The sequence below is a fragment of the Phodopus roborovskii genome, unplaced genomic scaffold (genome assembly GCF_943737965.1).
Source record: "Phodopus roborovskii unplaced genomic scaffold, PHOROB, whole genome shotgun sequence".
In the NCBI taxonomy this organism is placed as follows: domain Eukaryota; kingdom Metazoa; phylum Chordata; class Mammalia; order Rodentia; family Cricetidae; genus Phodopus; species Phodopus roborovskii.
The window spans coordinates 12360065-12375295 of NW_026126407.1; the positions used below are offsets into that span (position 1 = coordinate 12360065).

General features: G+C 47.2%; 1 protein-coding gene and 4 non-coding genes across 5 annotated transcripts; 4 read left to right on the forward strand and 1 right to left on the reverse strand.

The window, feature by feature from the left end:
- Positions 1-5052: 5052 nt before the first annotated feature.
- Positions 5053-5124, forward strand: Trnaw-cca (transfer RNA tryptophan (anticodon CCA)). Its single transcript has one exon. It is a non-coding gene; the product is annotated as a tRNA-Trp (tRNA).
- Positions 5125-5670: 546 nt separating this feature from the next.
- On the forward strand, positions 5671-5752 carry Trnas-gcu (transfer RNA serine (anticodon GCU)). The gene has a single exon. It is a non-coding gene; the product is annotated as a tRNA-Ser (tRNA).
- A 198-nt stretch (positions 5753-5950) lies between these two features.
- On the forward strand, positions 5951-6024 carry Trnat-agu (transfer RNA threonine (anticodon AGU)). Its single transcript has one exon. It is a non-coding gene; the product is annotated as a tRNA-Thr (tRNA).
- A 354-nt stretch (positions 6025-6378) lies between these two features.
- On the forward strand, positions 6379-6452 carry Trnai-aau (transfer RNA isoleucine (anticodon AAU)). Its single transcript has one exon. It is a non-coding gene; the product is annotated as a tRNA-Ile (tRNA).
- Positions 6453-7107: 655 nt separating this feature from the next.
- Positions 7108-8867, reverse strand: Borcs6 (BLOC-1 related complex subunit 6). The gene has a single exon (XM_051180306.1). It carries the CDS (start codon positions 8839-8841, stop codon positions 7783-7785), a length of 1059 nt encoding a protein of 352 aa, XP_051036263.1. The 5' UTR covers positions 8842-8867; the 3' UTR covers positions 7108-7782.
- Positions 8868-15231: the final 6364 nt, after the last annotated feature.

A 15231-nucleotide genomic window follows, 5' to 3' on the forward strand; every position in this document is an offset into this window, starting at 1 on the left:
GTTGATATATAAACTAAAGTCTGTCCCTCCAATTTATATTCTAGGGAGGGAGATGGATAGCAAACATTAAAAAAAAAAAAAAAAAAAAAAAAAAAGGGCACTGCCAGGTAATGAGTGTTATAAATAAAAGTGATAACATGAATAATATCAAAGGAGAAGAGCTTTGAAAACAGATAATTCCTAATTTTTTGTTTTAAGGAACTTGCCGTCCTAAAAATAATAAATGGGTTTCCTTTTTCCTAAGCCAATGAGTAAAAATATTCAGAACTCAAAATATTTTAGTTAAAGGTCATGAAAAATAGACTGAAGAGTTCTTCTAAATGAAGGGGATAAATCTGACATGACGTGAGATCCCAAACCAGGTAAAAGGATCCCACCATGAGATTCCAAACCGGGTAAAAGAGACCCCATCCCACACACGCACTTTTACAGTAAAAGACCATTGTGGGACACTGGGAAAATTTTGTATAGGGTTTGTATCGTTGTAAAAGTGTAATATTCTGATTTTTTTTTCCAGCACTGTAGTGGAGATAAATTCCAGACCTCTTGTATATAGGTAAGCACTCTCCACTGAGGTATACTCCCACCCTCCATTCTGTCTTATTGTATCATCTATCATTAATGTATGGAACAGCATTCTAAAGTATAAGGAGTAACTTATGGCATTGAAGGTCCCTATTTATTTAACACCTTACATATTTAGACTTGTGTGTGTTCTGCATTGAGAATCAAAATCAGGATCTGGACCTTGCAAAGCAAGTAAGTGTTTTACTACTGAGCTCCACTCAAGCTCCCATATAGTGGAACTATATAATAACTTTTTTCACATAAAACTGAATCTTGGTGGGCCACTGCCATTAATCCCAGCACTCGGGAGGCAGAGGCAGAGGCAGATCTCTGTAAGTTCAAGGCCAGTCTGGTCTACAAAGCTACACAGAGAAACCTTGTCTCAAAAAAAAAAAAGAAAAGAAAAAAAACTGAATCTTAAACTGGGTAGGGGGGCAAACATCTATAATCCCAGAAAGTGGGTCAGAAATTCAGTTATGTAATGAGTTCTAGTCCAGGCTGGACTATGTAAAATCCTGCCTCAATAAAACAAACAAAACCCAAAAGATCCTAAATAACAAAGACCCTCCAACAAAAGATGGCTCAGAAGTTAAGAGCATATGACACACACATTTATTCCCAGCTCTCAGCCTGGTCTACAAAATGAAAGCCAGGACAGTCAGGACTGTTAGACAGAGAAACTCTGTCTCAAAAAAACCTAAGTAAATGAATAAATAAATAAATTGCCAGGAATACCAGTACACAACTTTAATCCCATCATTCCTAGAGAGCTGGGGTCAAAGGTGTTTGTTTGCTACCTACATTTATTTATTTATTTATTTATTTATTTATTTATTTATAATAATGAGAGACTGCCAGGAGCAGGAGACTTGCCTTGGCCTAAGAAATGACCATGCTGGCCTAGCCACAGCCCAGCCATAGAAATGTCCGCAGCATGAACAAGCAGTAGCACAACCTCCTCAGAATCCTTAGGGACTTGAGGAGCACCTGCAGGCAATGATGCACCACCCAGAACGTTCTGCTCTGCAGTTTGGTAACCAGGCAATGGCCTCTCCTTGCTGAATCTCCCCCACCCCCGCCCCACCAAGCTTCCTGCTTTAGCCACTATATAAGGTCTATGAGAAAAATAAAATTTTGCAGCTTGATCAGAAACCCTGCCTTGCTGTCTGTTTCTTGTGTTTCTTGTCCTTTGATTCCAGGCAGGTCCTTTGAGGTTCCGGCCCTTGTTGCTGCCTTGCTGGCTGGGGCAAGAAGTGAGGTTTATTTTGTTTTGTTTCTTTGTTTTTTTGTTTTGTATTCTCCTTCACAGAAGTTAAGAGTGCAATAAAACATGCAAGCATGCTTAGGGAACAGAAGACAAGATGCAGGAATGGAGGACTTCCTTGCCTGTGACTTAGGAGGTTGAGCTTGGTGATGGTGTAGCAAGTTTGACTATTCCCAGGCCAAAGAAACTGTTATAGGGCATGACAAAAGCTAGGACCTGCTTTTGAATATTTCCAGGCTCCAAAGGCAGGCAGGAGTCAGCCCAGTGGAGATGCAGGGAAACAACACTCCGGAAGAGGGAGGAGGGAGCAGCAATGGCTGTTTGCCAGACAGAGAGGAAGCCAGAGGTTCTAAATTATCTCTGCTTGAGCCACACTCAGATTTGTAATTTAGACTGTGGATACAACATGGAAAATAGGTTTTAAGTAGATGAGTGGGGAAGATATGAAAGAAACATCTAGAAGGGATAGGTTTGGGCTCAAACAAGTGGAGGGAGAGAATCAAGAGATCAAGAGATACTCTTTTTTTTTCTTTAAGACAGGGTCTTGGCTAGCCTGAAATTCACTGAGTATTCCAGGTTGGCCTTGTATTCATGGCAGTTTTCCTGTCTCAGCCTCCCAAGTTCTGGGGTCACTGGCATGCCACTCTAGGAGAGATATTTAGAGGTAAAAGATCTAGGTCTGGCAGTCTGGCTGTGGGATCTAGAGTTCTAGCATCTGGAAATTTGGCGTTTTCTGCCAATAGTACTTCCAGCCCAAGGGGCCAAGGAGCCTACTAGATAGTAGATACTAGGTAATCACACTTGGTGTTACTAAGTGCCTTTTAAGTCTATCTTGTCATTTTCCATGGCCTTGATTCTCAGAAGCCTGCCCTAAAAAAGCTGTTTTAGTGCGACACTGTGGCCATAAGAGGTTACTATGTATGGGTGACACGTGTTCTTCAAAAGGCTTCCCATTTCAGGACACAAACACACACGTGGGGAGCGGTAATGACAGCACTCAGGAAAAGTGACCCCAAACTTTGATAGTTCAAATCACTCTTGTTGGGAAGGAACAAAAGAGTATATATATATATATATATATATATATCTGAACTTGGGGCACTGCCAGGGCCTGGGGGACTATGCTTCTCAGACAGCTGCACTGGAGTTTGGGCACACGAAAACCATTCAACACATGCTAGTAGCCTATTGGCAACGCACGCTAAGCATCAGCTTCACACTAGATTTACTGGGATGGACTCACTCTGGCAGCCTGATCATCAAAAAAGAATGCATTTCTCTTGATTTGAGAGACTGCCTTCCAGGAACAGCCAGCTCTATCAAGACCAATGATGGAGCCTACCTGGGTCAAGGATAAAGGCCATCCTGCACACAGTTTGTGGATGTTCTAACCTAGGTTGCCTTCATGCTTTGGCCAGCCTGTCCACTACTGCTCTGATATCAATGACCCACAGTAGGGGCTGCTGAAACTCTTCCATTTGCTCCAGACCCAATGGACCCAAGATGCCGAGGACCACCCATGTGGTGGGACAGAGGACAGTTCAAGAGGGAGTGCCCACGTGGTGAGGTCAGGCATGAGCTGCTAGCTTCATGGAACTTAAACGGCACGAGATCTGTGCCCAGAGTATGTGCCCAGGCCACCATCTTAACTTTTCAATTTCATTTTTATAATTATATTAAACACAAGATTCCAAAGCAAATATCTACAAAATAGAGTCACCTCGAGATTACACATAAAGCATTGTATTCGTTTTTGGCTTACACTTCCTTTAGAAACAGACAAGCTGTCCTGAAGCTTGAAATATAGCATAGGGTGGCCTTGAACCAGTCCTGACAGTGTTGCTGCCCCAGCGACACCAGGAGTTTGCTCTTCTTCTCTAGACAGGGTCTAAGCAACCCAGGTTGTTCTTGAACTTGAGATTCTTCTGCCTCACCTTTCTCTAATGCTCCTATTGCACCCAGGGCTTTATTCTTCATTCACTATTATTTAATAGAAAATAAAAATAAAAGTTTATTTCTTTTTGTTGTTTTGGGAAAGTTTTCCATAATATGGTACTTGGCTTGCCTGGAACTCATTATATAGACCAGGCTGGGTTCCAACACATAAAAATCCCTGCTGGGATTAAAAGCACGGGTCGCTCTTCTATAACAAAACAATGTATCAGCAAAGACTAAATGATATGCCAATTAACAGTAGTATCGAATGCCTTTAACCCCAGTACTCAGGAGGCAGAGGCAGGGGGATCTCTGTAAGTTCCAGGCCAGCCTGCTCTACAGAGCAAGTTCCAGGACAGCTAGAGCTATTGGCGGGGGGGGGGGGGGGGGGAGGGGCAGTGAGGGAGGAAGAGAGAGAGAGAGGTGAATTAAGGAGCTTTATATGAATTGTATATGACGAGCCCACAAGCTTTAACAACTCAGCTTCCTTATTCTGTAAACCCAAGAAGGTAAGCCTTGATCCCGACGTCAAAGGGCCTTTGATTGATTTTAAGCCAGTGAGTGACGGAGGACCTTCTGGAGCCCAGGAGATCAGAGAGGCTGAGAGGAGGGACTCCTGCCAGGTGTGAGGGAAGAGTCAAGGGTCTCCCATTTCCACCTGGCCTGTCACGGCACGAGCAGAAGACCTGGAAAGAAGAAATGAGAAGTCAAGGGGAGGTGTCCACAGGCCCCAACACCAGGCGCCGTGAGCAGGATTCAGGAGCCTTGGTGTGGGCAGTTGAGAGCTGTAACGAGGGAACCTTGCACGCTGCAGCCTAAGAAGAGAAGATAGACCTCTGGTGAAAGAATTAAAACCAAGACAGATAATGGAGGAGGAAGGCCAACAAACCGCTGTCCGTCTGCATCCAGTTAAGACCAGGCCTTAGCAGCACGATAGTGGAAAATCAGACAAGGGAAGTAACCATTGATCTCCTTTCACAGGACTCCAGGGACCGGTGGGGAGGCCATGCTGCTTGCTCTCAGTTCGAGTGCGGAGCGGCTCCATTCATTCGAGTTTCCAGAAACTTAAAAAAAAAAAAAAGGTCATTGGAGGGGAGCGCGGAGCGCAGGGAGTCCGAGGAGCTTGGAGCGCCGGGAGCACGAAGAGCACCTGGGAGCACGAAGAGCACCTGGGAGACGAAGAGTACCTGGGAGCACGGAGAGCACCTGGGAGCACGGGAAGCATGGAGGAGAGGAACCCTTCCTATAGTAGCCATGAGGTGACCTGTGCAGGACCGTGGCCGGCCGGCCTCGTGGCGCAACGGTAGCGCGTCTGACTCCAGATCAGAAGGTTGCGTGTTCAAATCACGTCGGGGTCATCTCTCCATTTTTCTATTAACTTTATTTAGTTTCCTCAACGATCAAAGAAGAAACATCAAAGAACAAGAACGTGAAGCTCGGGAGCCAAATCTTGACGCCGCCCTGTCCAGTGAGTACTTTTGCGGAGCCGCAACTGGAACAAACATTCAGTGTTCCGCGCGCCGGAGAGGCAGCGCCGTTATCGCTTTGCAGTCGCCGACAGAAGTTCACAGACAGATGCAGAAAGGACCCGTGTGAGGACAGAAGTGCACGGACAGACGTACAGACAGATGCAGAAAGGACCCGTGTCAGGACAGAAGTGCACGGACAGACGTACAGACAGATGCAGAAAGGACCCGTGTCAGGACAGAAGTGCACGGACAGACGTACAGACAGATGCAGAAAGGACCCGTGTGAGGACAGAAGTGCACGGACAGACGCACAGACAGACGCACAAAGGTCCCGCGTGAGGACAAAAGTGCACGGACAGACGCACAGACAGGCACTCAAAGGTCCTGCGTGAGCACTCAGGGCTCAGAAACGCCAACCGCAGTCCCACCAATGGGGACGAGGTGGCCGAGTGGTTAAGGCGATGGACTGCTAATCCATTGTGCTCTGCACGCGTGGGTTCGAATCCCATCCTCGTCGTGTGTAGCTTGCGGAGGTCTACATTCAGTTTTGTAATTTAGAGACAATGATTTCTGCCGTCATGATGTCGACGTCCTCACAACACCATGTTGTCACCCAGTTTTCTGCTTCCTTTTTCAGCACTGCCAAGATTTGTTTCCTGTCCATCTGGCCCGGAATTGACCTCGCCAAGTAGTGAAGGTGTCGCGTTGTTGCGTGGGCGCCGTGGCTTAGTTGGTTAAAGCGCCTGTCTAGTAAACAGGAGATCCTGGGTTCGAATCCCAGCGGTGCCTCAGTGTTTTAGTTTTAGGGAACCTAGGAAAGTTCCAGCATATCGTGAGACCTAAACGTAATGTCGATTCCATAGTCCCTTTGTCCCGTCGGTGATTTTGTATTTGGGAGTGGGTGCTACAATATCTTGACCCTTCTTAAGTATCATATTTACGCCCTGACCTGCAATCAGGCGCCAAAATCGCATCACTCGGGTTTGTCAGAATTGGACTTTGATTGCCAACATAACTTAAGTACTCACCTGGCTAGTTTGGATATTGTTTTCCCATTTTCCAAAATGGCCTTAGACTAAAAGGTTTTTTAGTGGGAATATCTTTTCATTTACATGACTTTAAAAGAAACCTGTCCTCGTAATTGGCCGGTTAGCTCAGTTGGTTAGAGCGTGGTGCTAATAACGCCAAGGTCGCGGGTTCGATCCCCGTACGGGCCAAGGCATATTTTTAATCGCTGCAATTATTAGATGAAAAGTATGGAATTCCCACTGTTTTATTCCTTACTTTAGTTTTATTCCTTTTTAACAAGGTGATCTTAGTAGTTTTATTTTTCTTAAAATGTGACATCTAAGAACACTCCATAAAGCAGTAGTTCTAATCTTTGAACTACACAAATATTCTGGAAAATGTCCAAAATGTGGGAGTGTCTTGGGGTGTGGGAAACGTTACTTTTGTGATCTTGGAGAGTCTATGATCATAACTTGTAGTTCCTGAATGTACTGTGTAAATTTTAAGGAGAAGATAGCTTCTGTGATTGGGACACAATTGTCTCAAATCATTATACATGACTGATTTGTACAGAGGTCAGGGACAGTGCTGTAAGTTTATATTTCCTCCATAACCAAGACAACCAATCTACCCAGCATCTGCCTGTCTGTTGGGAGCAGAAAAACCTTTCCCCTCCTCTACTGGTTTGTTTCTGCTTTGGGTGTCTCTTTGGGCCCTTTGTGTAATTATCTCCTTCAGATCTTATGTAGGACCCTTATCCTTCACCCCCGGGGAGCTCCATGAATCACCCCAGCCTTCATCCCCATTCCTTTGGCTTGCCAACCCCTCTGACCCCTCCGACCCCAGACAAAAACAGGCTCAGCCTTAGCAGCAGCGGCACTTTAATTCCACAAAACTCAGAAAGCCAAAACTGATTAGAATACTCCACAACAGGTGGGCTTCCAAACCAGCAACAGTTCTACCTGAACAGAGAGCAGGGAGAGCCCTCCCACCTCACCCCGTCCACCATGAAATGTGCTCCTGTTAGCTCCACTCCGTGGCATTTTAGGGGACCAGAGGGAAGAAGCAGGAGGTTATGCGTCTGCACATGTACGCCCTTGCCTACATGGTGCGTGGCCATGGCCCACTCAAGCTCCTAAAGGCCCCGGCACTTGAGGTCTGATCATTGGAATCAGGACAGCCACAGCGGGCAGTGGCCGCTTCTGTTCTCATCACAAGTGAGGGTCTGCCCCACTCCCCAGAAGAGACCTAAGGGTTTGTGTTTCCAAGGACAGCGTTCTAGCTAGCGAGGAGAGTCAGGAAAAACAGGGTAGCCACAGAGCTACATCCCTTCCCACAGGAAACCTTCACAACTTCCCCAATCACACTCCTTATGATCAGAGTGGGCACAGGCCACCTAAACGCTTGTGGAAGAACCTCGACACACAGTCCTCTCCTCTGCAGGCAGTTTCCACCAGGCAGGGCTCCTCGAAAAATCGTTAGGGTCTTACTGGACCCTGGCAGGGCCAGGTTGGCATGGCCTCTCATCTATGCTCCTAATCACTTGCATAGAGCCTCCAACACCTCCAGAGTGCGTCGGATATCTCGGACTTGGCGTGCCAGCCCCTGAACCGGCTGCAGAGCCCGTTCCAGCTCCTCGCAGCGCGCAAGCAAGGTGTACATGCCCTTGATGCTCATGTCCACGGCTTCGCCTAAGGAATCCACCGCGTCGCGGTAGGTCTGGATGCAGCCCACGCTCAGTGCTGTCAGCTCCTGTACTGCACCGCCCAGCCCGCGCAGCAGACGGTCCACCCGGCCGCCCAGCTCGCGACTCAGCCGCTCCAGATCCCTCAGCACGTCCGGGTCGATGGGAGGGATCGTGGGAGTGGGTGCGGGCGTCAGGCCGGGCCGCACGGAGGAAGGGGGAAGGGGCGGAGGGGCGCCACTCAGCCGGATCTTGAGTTGCAGGTTGTTGGCGACGAAGTGAGTGAGGTCGCCGTGGCGGCTCACCGTGCCCTCGAGCTCTAGGGGGCTGGAGATGGTGGCGCGACGTCCCCCGCCCGCGCCAGCCTCGCCGCTCGCTGAGGATGCCCCTCCGCCGCACGCCCCGCTCAGCCCGTCCAGGCTGCGGCTGTCCTGCAGGCGGCTGGGGAGCGAGCGGCCAGCCCTGGCCGCCGCCTCCTCCTCTTCCTCGTGGTCTTGGCTCTCTTGCAGCGGCGGCTCCGCATTCATCTCGACGCCTCCGGGGCTCCCTCGACGGCAGACCCTCGGGGCGGAAGGCCGCTTCTCGCCGGGCTCGGGCTCCTGGTGCCGGGAGGACGGGGACGGGGCGTGCTCGGCGCCCGCGGGCCCTGACCGCGCCGCCCGGATGCCCGGCCGCTCCTCCCGGGCGTCCAGCTCCGGCCGGTGGACGAGGCTGCCGCTCGGCGCCCTCGGGGACGCTCGTGGGTGACGGCTCTCGACCCCGGCGTTCTTAGACTCTTCCTCCCCGGACGCCCACACGGCTGAGGGCGGCTGAGGGGGCGTCGGGACCGGCTTGCCGCTGAAAATCGCGGCCTGATGGTCGGCTGCGGCCGGAAGGTCCGGTCCCGGCCCGAGCCGCCCCGGGGCGGCCTCCATGCTGCGCCTGGGGGCCGGAGCCTCGAGTCGCCCGCCCGCCCGGCTCCGCGGCAGCAGCGGCGCCTTTAAGGGGCGTTGGCGGCGGCGCGCCTATTGGCGGCCGGCTGATGACAGGACGGACAGGAAGGAGTCTGTGATTGGTCGGCGCCCCAGGAAGTCCCGGACGAAGAGCTGTTGTGGAACTGCAGAGCACACGTGAAAGCCAGTCGGGTGGCGGCTCGGAGGTGACAGCTGTGCTTGTCGCCCCGCCCTCTCCGGAAGTTGAAGGGGGCAGATCTGGGGAAAAAAAAAAGGCCCGGAGCCCCGCGGGGGTGGGGGGCGGGACCAGACGCTGCGTCTACAGTGAGTGGTCCAGAATCACTGCCTAGCAATCACACCCAGCTGGGGTCGTCGTTGGGATTTCTGGAGGTTCTTGGGATGAGAATACTTTAAAGCCACAATTCTCAGCGGATCATGAGTGATTGATTAATTAGTTCCATCCTGGAGAGGTTGACCGACCGGGTCTTTGGACCACCCAGAGCGTCTCGCTGTGGGCTTCCCCGTGCATTTTCCACTCTCTGGCCTCCCGTCCCCTCTGCGTAGACCTTTCTCTCTATTGGAGGATAATATATGATGCTGTCACAAGAGAAAAGATCAAACATTTCGATAAGCACTCTGCGAGGGGGAGGGCGGGGAATAAAGGGCTGTGATTGAGAGTTAAGTAGTTGGAGTTAGATGAGGCCTCGGTCAGGAAAGGTCTCTGATGGGAAGAGCATGTAAGCCGTCGCGCAGGCGGAGAGGACAGCGGCTTTCCGGAACCTCAGAAGCAAAGAGGTTTGATATAAACAGGCGTTGGGGCACGGGATTGAGGAAGAGACAGAGGGAGGACACTGGGACTAAAATAAACGAGAAGGAAGAGGATTTCTAACATCGAGACCAAGATTCAGACGGGGGCTACATCTCACAGGGTACTGTAGTTTCTGTAGCGGGTGGAGATTTTTTTCCCCTGGGCAAACTGTTGGTTGAAAAATTGTCAGCTGCAAAATACAACTGAAGCTCTGGGTCCCTTGTCTTTAACAAAACAAATGAACATTTTTCCTCGGCTTATAATAGGTGTGACGTTTTTGAAGTGGAATCCTATGTGCAGATTTTGTACAATCACCGCTGATAGCCATTGCAGAGTCTTTACTTTCCCTTTTGGCAGCACCAACATTGACTTTTGCAGTTCCCTGCACCCTGACAGTCCTTATTCTGTTCTTGTCTTTGCTTGCTATTGTTGATTTTCCCTTTTCTGACTCCTTGGTGTTGGGATTACAGGCGTGCATCACCACTGCCCGGTTTTTGCAAATCTTTTGAGTTCTTTTTTTAAACCATAATCCAAGGAATTGTAAAAACATGCCAAAGGAATGTCTCGCCACCACCAAAATGGGTTTTAAATTCAAATAATAAGATGACATTTGTCGGGAGGCAGAAGCAGGTGGATTTCTGTGAGTTCGAGGCCAGCTTGGTCTAAGGAGCTAGTTCCAGGACAGGTACGAATACAGAGAATCCCTGTCTCGAAACAAAACAAAACAAAACAACAAAAACAAACAAACAAACAAAAAAACAAACCAAAAACAAAAAACTTTTGGTGTGGTAGTGTACATTTTTGCTTTTTTTCTATGTGCCTCTCTCACTAATAGATTTTCTTTTATTATTTTTTATTGAAAATTTTTTCTTATATTTTTAATCGTGTTTTTCCTCTCCCACCCCTCCCAGACTCTTCCCATCTCCCTACCCATCCAACTTGTATACTCTCTCTCCTTTAAAAATAAAAAGAAGCCAGGTGATTTGATGGTGGTTCACACTTTTAATCCCAGCACTGGGGAGGCAGAAGCAGGAGGATCTCTGTGAGTTCGAGGCCAGTCTGGTCTACAGAGTGAATTTCTGGACAGCCAGGGCTACACAGAGAAACCCTGTCTCAAAAAAACAAAAAACCCAAAACAAACAAAAAAACAAAAAACAAATAAACAGATACATATAAAAGCAAAGGGGTAAGAGAGACAGCTCAGTGGTTAAGAGCACTGACTGCTGGACCTGGGTTAAATTCCCAGCCACAAGGCAGCTCACAATTGTCTGTAACTCCAAGATCTGACACCCTCACCCAGACATGCATGGAGGCAAAACACCGATACACATAAAATAAGAAAAGAAAAGCAAGAAACTAAAAATCTACAGAAGTTAACATCAAAACCAAGCAAAAGACTAAGACCCCCCCCAAAAAAAAAAGAATGTCTAAAGCAAAACAAAAACGAAAAGTCCATGAAAATACCACTGAGTTGGTCCTGTATTAGCCGCCTCTTCCTGGGCATAGTGCCTGCATTTGAATGCGATTTTCCCTTTGCCAGCAGGTGTCATTTGCAGATACCTTGACTAGGGCTGGGACCTTCTTTTCACTCTTCCCTCAGGGCTGGGACCCTGTCTGTCTAGCACAAACCTGTGCAGGTCTTGTATGTGCTGCCAGTCTCTGGAGTTCATATGTGCATCAGTCCCATTGTATGTTGTACTTGCTGTACTTGGAAGACAGTTTCCGTAGAGACACCCACCACCGATGGCCCTTTCAATCTTTCTGCCTCATCTTCCACATCGTCCTCATGTTTGAGGGGAGGGTTTCATGAGGACATCCCATTTAGGACTCAGTACTCTCTGACATTGTCTAGCTGTGGGTCTTTGTGCTAATAATCACCAACTGAAAGACACTTCCCTTAGGAAGGTTGAGTGATGCACTGTTCCGTGGGCATAGCAATATGTCATTAGGAGTCATTTTATGCCTGTGTAGAGTCGCAGCAGCAGCAGTGTTAGGGACCTAACCTGGGCCCATGACCTATCTAGTCAGGTTCTTGGCCACTTTAGCAGCGTCAGGCATGGGTTCCATCTCATGCAGTGAGCCTTAAATCCAAAAGTGCTTGGTTACATTTGTGCCTCTATTGCACTTGTAGGTAACTCTGTTTGTCGATGGGGGATAATGATTACCTTTCTCCTCCAATAGCATGCACAGTGCCTTTCAGTACCATAAATATTAGTCAGTAGGAGTGAAGCCTCTAGTTAAGACATCAGTTCGACTTCTCTGTGTTGCTACACAAGTGTTGTCTTCAGCAATGCGGACTTACCATTAGGTTGTGGAGAGTAACCAATAGCCTTAGCAACAGCCTTTGATCTTTAGAGAGCTCCATGGGATCCCTTTGGCACTGGAGGTTTTACCTGGTGGCATGTCTAATTGGGACATTGTCTTCCTGACTATTTGGGGACTCCATTTAGATTCCTTTCATATATGTACATATTTTAGGAAGCTTCTACAGTAGATTTTCATATAGTTGTCTATTTATTTGGTGTTTCGAGACAGGGTGTCCTGGAACTCATTCTGTAGACTAGGCTGGCCTCAAATTCAGAGAGATCTGCTTGCCTCTGTCTCTGAAGTGTTGGGATTAAAGGTGTGTGCCACCACTGCCTGTCCTTGGTACAGTTTTCTAAATGGCATTTAGTGTTAGTTGCCCCCCCCCCATTTCCTTCTTTACCTCACACCAATTTAATCTTCCTATTCTAGTTTCCTTTTTGTTTCTCCATACCAATATATTCTATTTCCTGTTCCTTAGAGGGCCTCTCCTACCCCCTGGTTCTTTACTGGGTATCTAACCTCTGTGCTTATTCAGACTGTAGCACACACATCAAAAGCTTAAAAGCTAACATTCACAAATAAGAGAAAACAATCTTTGCCTTTTTGGACCTGGGTTACCTCGCTCAGAATAATTTTTTTCTCTATTCATTGAGCTGTAATGTCATAATCTCTTTCTTAATAGCTGAATACTATTCCATTGTGTAAAAAGATCACATTTCCATTATGCACTCATTAGTTGATGGACATTTAGGCTGTTTTTAATTCTATTATGAATGGATATGGATGAGCAATTATCCCTGTAGTAGGATGTAGAATCCTTTGGGTATATGCCCAAGAGTGGTACAGCAGGATCTTGAGGTACATCGATTTCCAGTTTCCGGAGGAACTGTCATACTGATTTCCATAGTGGCTGTACAAGTTTGCACTCCCACCAGCAATGAATAAGTGTTTTTTCCTTTACCTTGATCCTCAATAGCATATGCTGCCATTTGTTTTATTGATTTTATTGGCTAGTTTTTCACTAATTTGTTTTAAGTACTGCTGCCTTTCCAGATTGGCAGAATGTAGTGCCCTCAAGTGAGACTGGGCCACTATCATCTTAGTCTTCTACTTACTCTGTCTCCTTTAGCAAACATTTCCACAACAGCCAGTGGTTCCTGTTACACTTCCTGTGCTCGCCTTCCCATTGTCAGCTCTCCTAAGCAACATGCCTAGGCCTTGTGGCCCTCACTCCTGCAGTCCAGGTTGGCCTTGAACTCAAGATCTTTCTGCCTGAGCCTCCCTAGTACTAGGATTCAAGCATGAGGCACCATAATCTCCTTATTCTCCCCACCCCCAACCACCCAGCTTTATTTTGTGTGTGTTTAGAACAGAGGAACAAATAGTTTTTTTTTTTTTTTTAAATCACCAAGATATAGCTGATTATGAGATGTAGGAAACTAGTAGTAGCCCAGCAGCCAGTTAAATTCCCAGGGCCCACATGGTGGAAGGAGGGAACTTGTCCTTTGACCTCCACATGAGCCATGGTGTGAGCGAACATAGGCACACACTCAAAATAAATGAACTTTTTTGAGTTGGCTCTCTGCTCCACCAGATGTTCTACAGTTTCACCTTGACGCTTTAGCCCTGAGACGCACAGGAAAGGTCACAGTGAATGCATCTGGCTATATTGGCTCACCAGGGTTGTCTTCCACTTTGGTAGAGCAGGTACCACTGACCTCAACTACCTAGTCTATATGTTCTAGTATGATTCCACCCATGACAAGTCCTACAAGGTCAAGTTCAGAATGAGAAATTTGTGCTAAACAGGAATCCATCATCAATCTCAGAGATCTGTCTGCCTCTGCCTCTCAAGCACTGGGATTAAAGGTGGGCACCACCACAAACTGGTTAAGAGCTTTATGTTTTGTTTTTTAAAAAAGAACTACATAATACTTCATAGATTGGATGGTGCTATGGTTTGAACATCTGATGTCCCCAGAGTCATGTTTTGGGGTTTGATTGCTAGCTGATGGGTTTGGGACTGGCTCCCGAGGACTTTGATCAAATTGTGAATTTCCTTAAAATTATAATTTTTATTAGAAAATGATTGTGGCATTTTCAAACATGTATATCATTACGTTTACCATTTGATTTTTTTTTTTTTTTTTTTGGTTGTTTTTTGAGACAGGGTTTCTCTGTATTGCTTTGGAGCCTGTCTGGAACTAGCTCTGTATATCAGGCTGGACTCACAGAGATCCACCTGCTTCTGCTTCCCGGGTGCTGAGATTAAAGGCCTGTGCCACCAACACTCAACAAATTAATGTATTTTTATTTTATGTGCTTTGGTATTTTGCCTGCATGAGGATTCTGGATCCCCTGGAACTGAAGTTACAGACAGTTGTGAGCTGCCATGTGGTTGCTGATAATTGAACCTGGGTCTTCTGGAAGAGCAGTCAGAGCTCTTAATCACTGATCATTATGCTTTTAAAAAAAATTTATGTGCCTGTGGAAGCCACAAAAAGGCCAGATCCCATGGAGGAGTTATATTTGGTTGTGAATTGCCTAACCTGAGTTCTTTGGAACCAAATCTGAGTTCTTAATTGCTGAACCACTATCCAGCCACACAATGCTCTGTTCTTATGCACCCCACTCCTCCCTACCCTCCTCTGTCCCTTTCCTTCGCCCAAATTGCTCCCCCTTCTGCTTTCATGTAAATTCTACTCCCTTTCCTTCCCCTTTAGACCCTTTCTTCCCCCATTCTATTTCTACTTTCACATCACACACACACACACACACACACACACACACGCACGCACGCACGTCCCATGTGGAGATCAGGGGATAACTTGAAGGAGTCAATTCCCTCCTCCCACCATGGACTCCAGCAACGTTACTCGGGTGGAAGCACCTTCACCTGCAAAGCCACCTCACGGCTCTCAAAGCACTTATCATTTGCCATTTCCCTGAGGGCTAAGGGTAGCGAACACTTTCAAACATTTATTGGCTATTTGTATATCTTCCTTTGAGAGTCCTTTATTCTGTTAACTAGCCTATTTATCAATTATATAATGGTTTGTTTGGTATTTAATTTTTGGAAACTTATTAATTCTAGATATTAATTATGAGAGGCGCAGTTGGGAAAGATTTCTCCTCACTCTGTTGACTGTGCATGGTTTCCTTTACTGTGCAGCTTTTTATAATTTTGATCTCACCCTGTAGCTAAGGCTGGCTTTGAACTCATAACAATTCTGTTGCTTCCATTTCCCATGTACTAA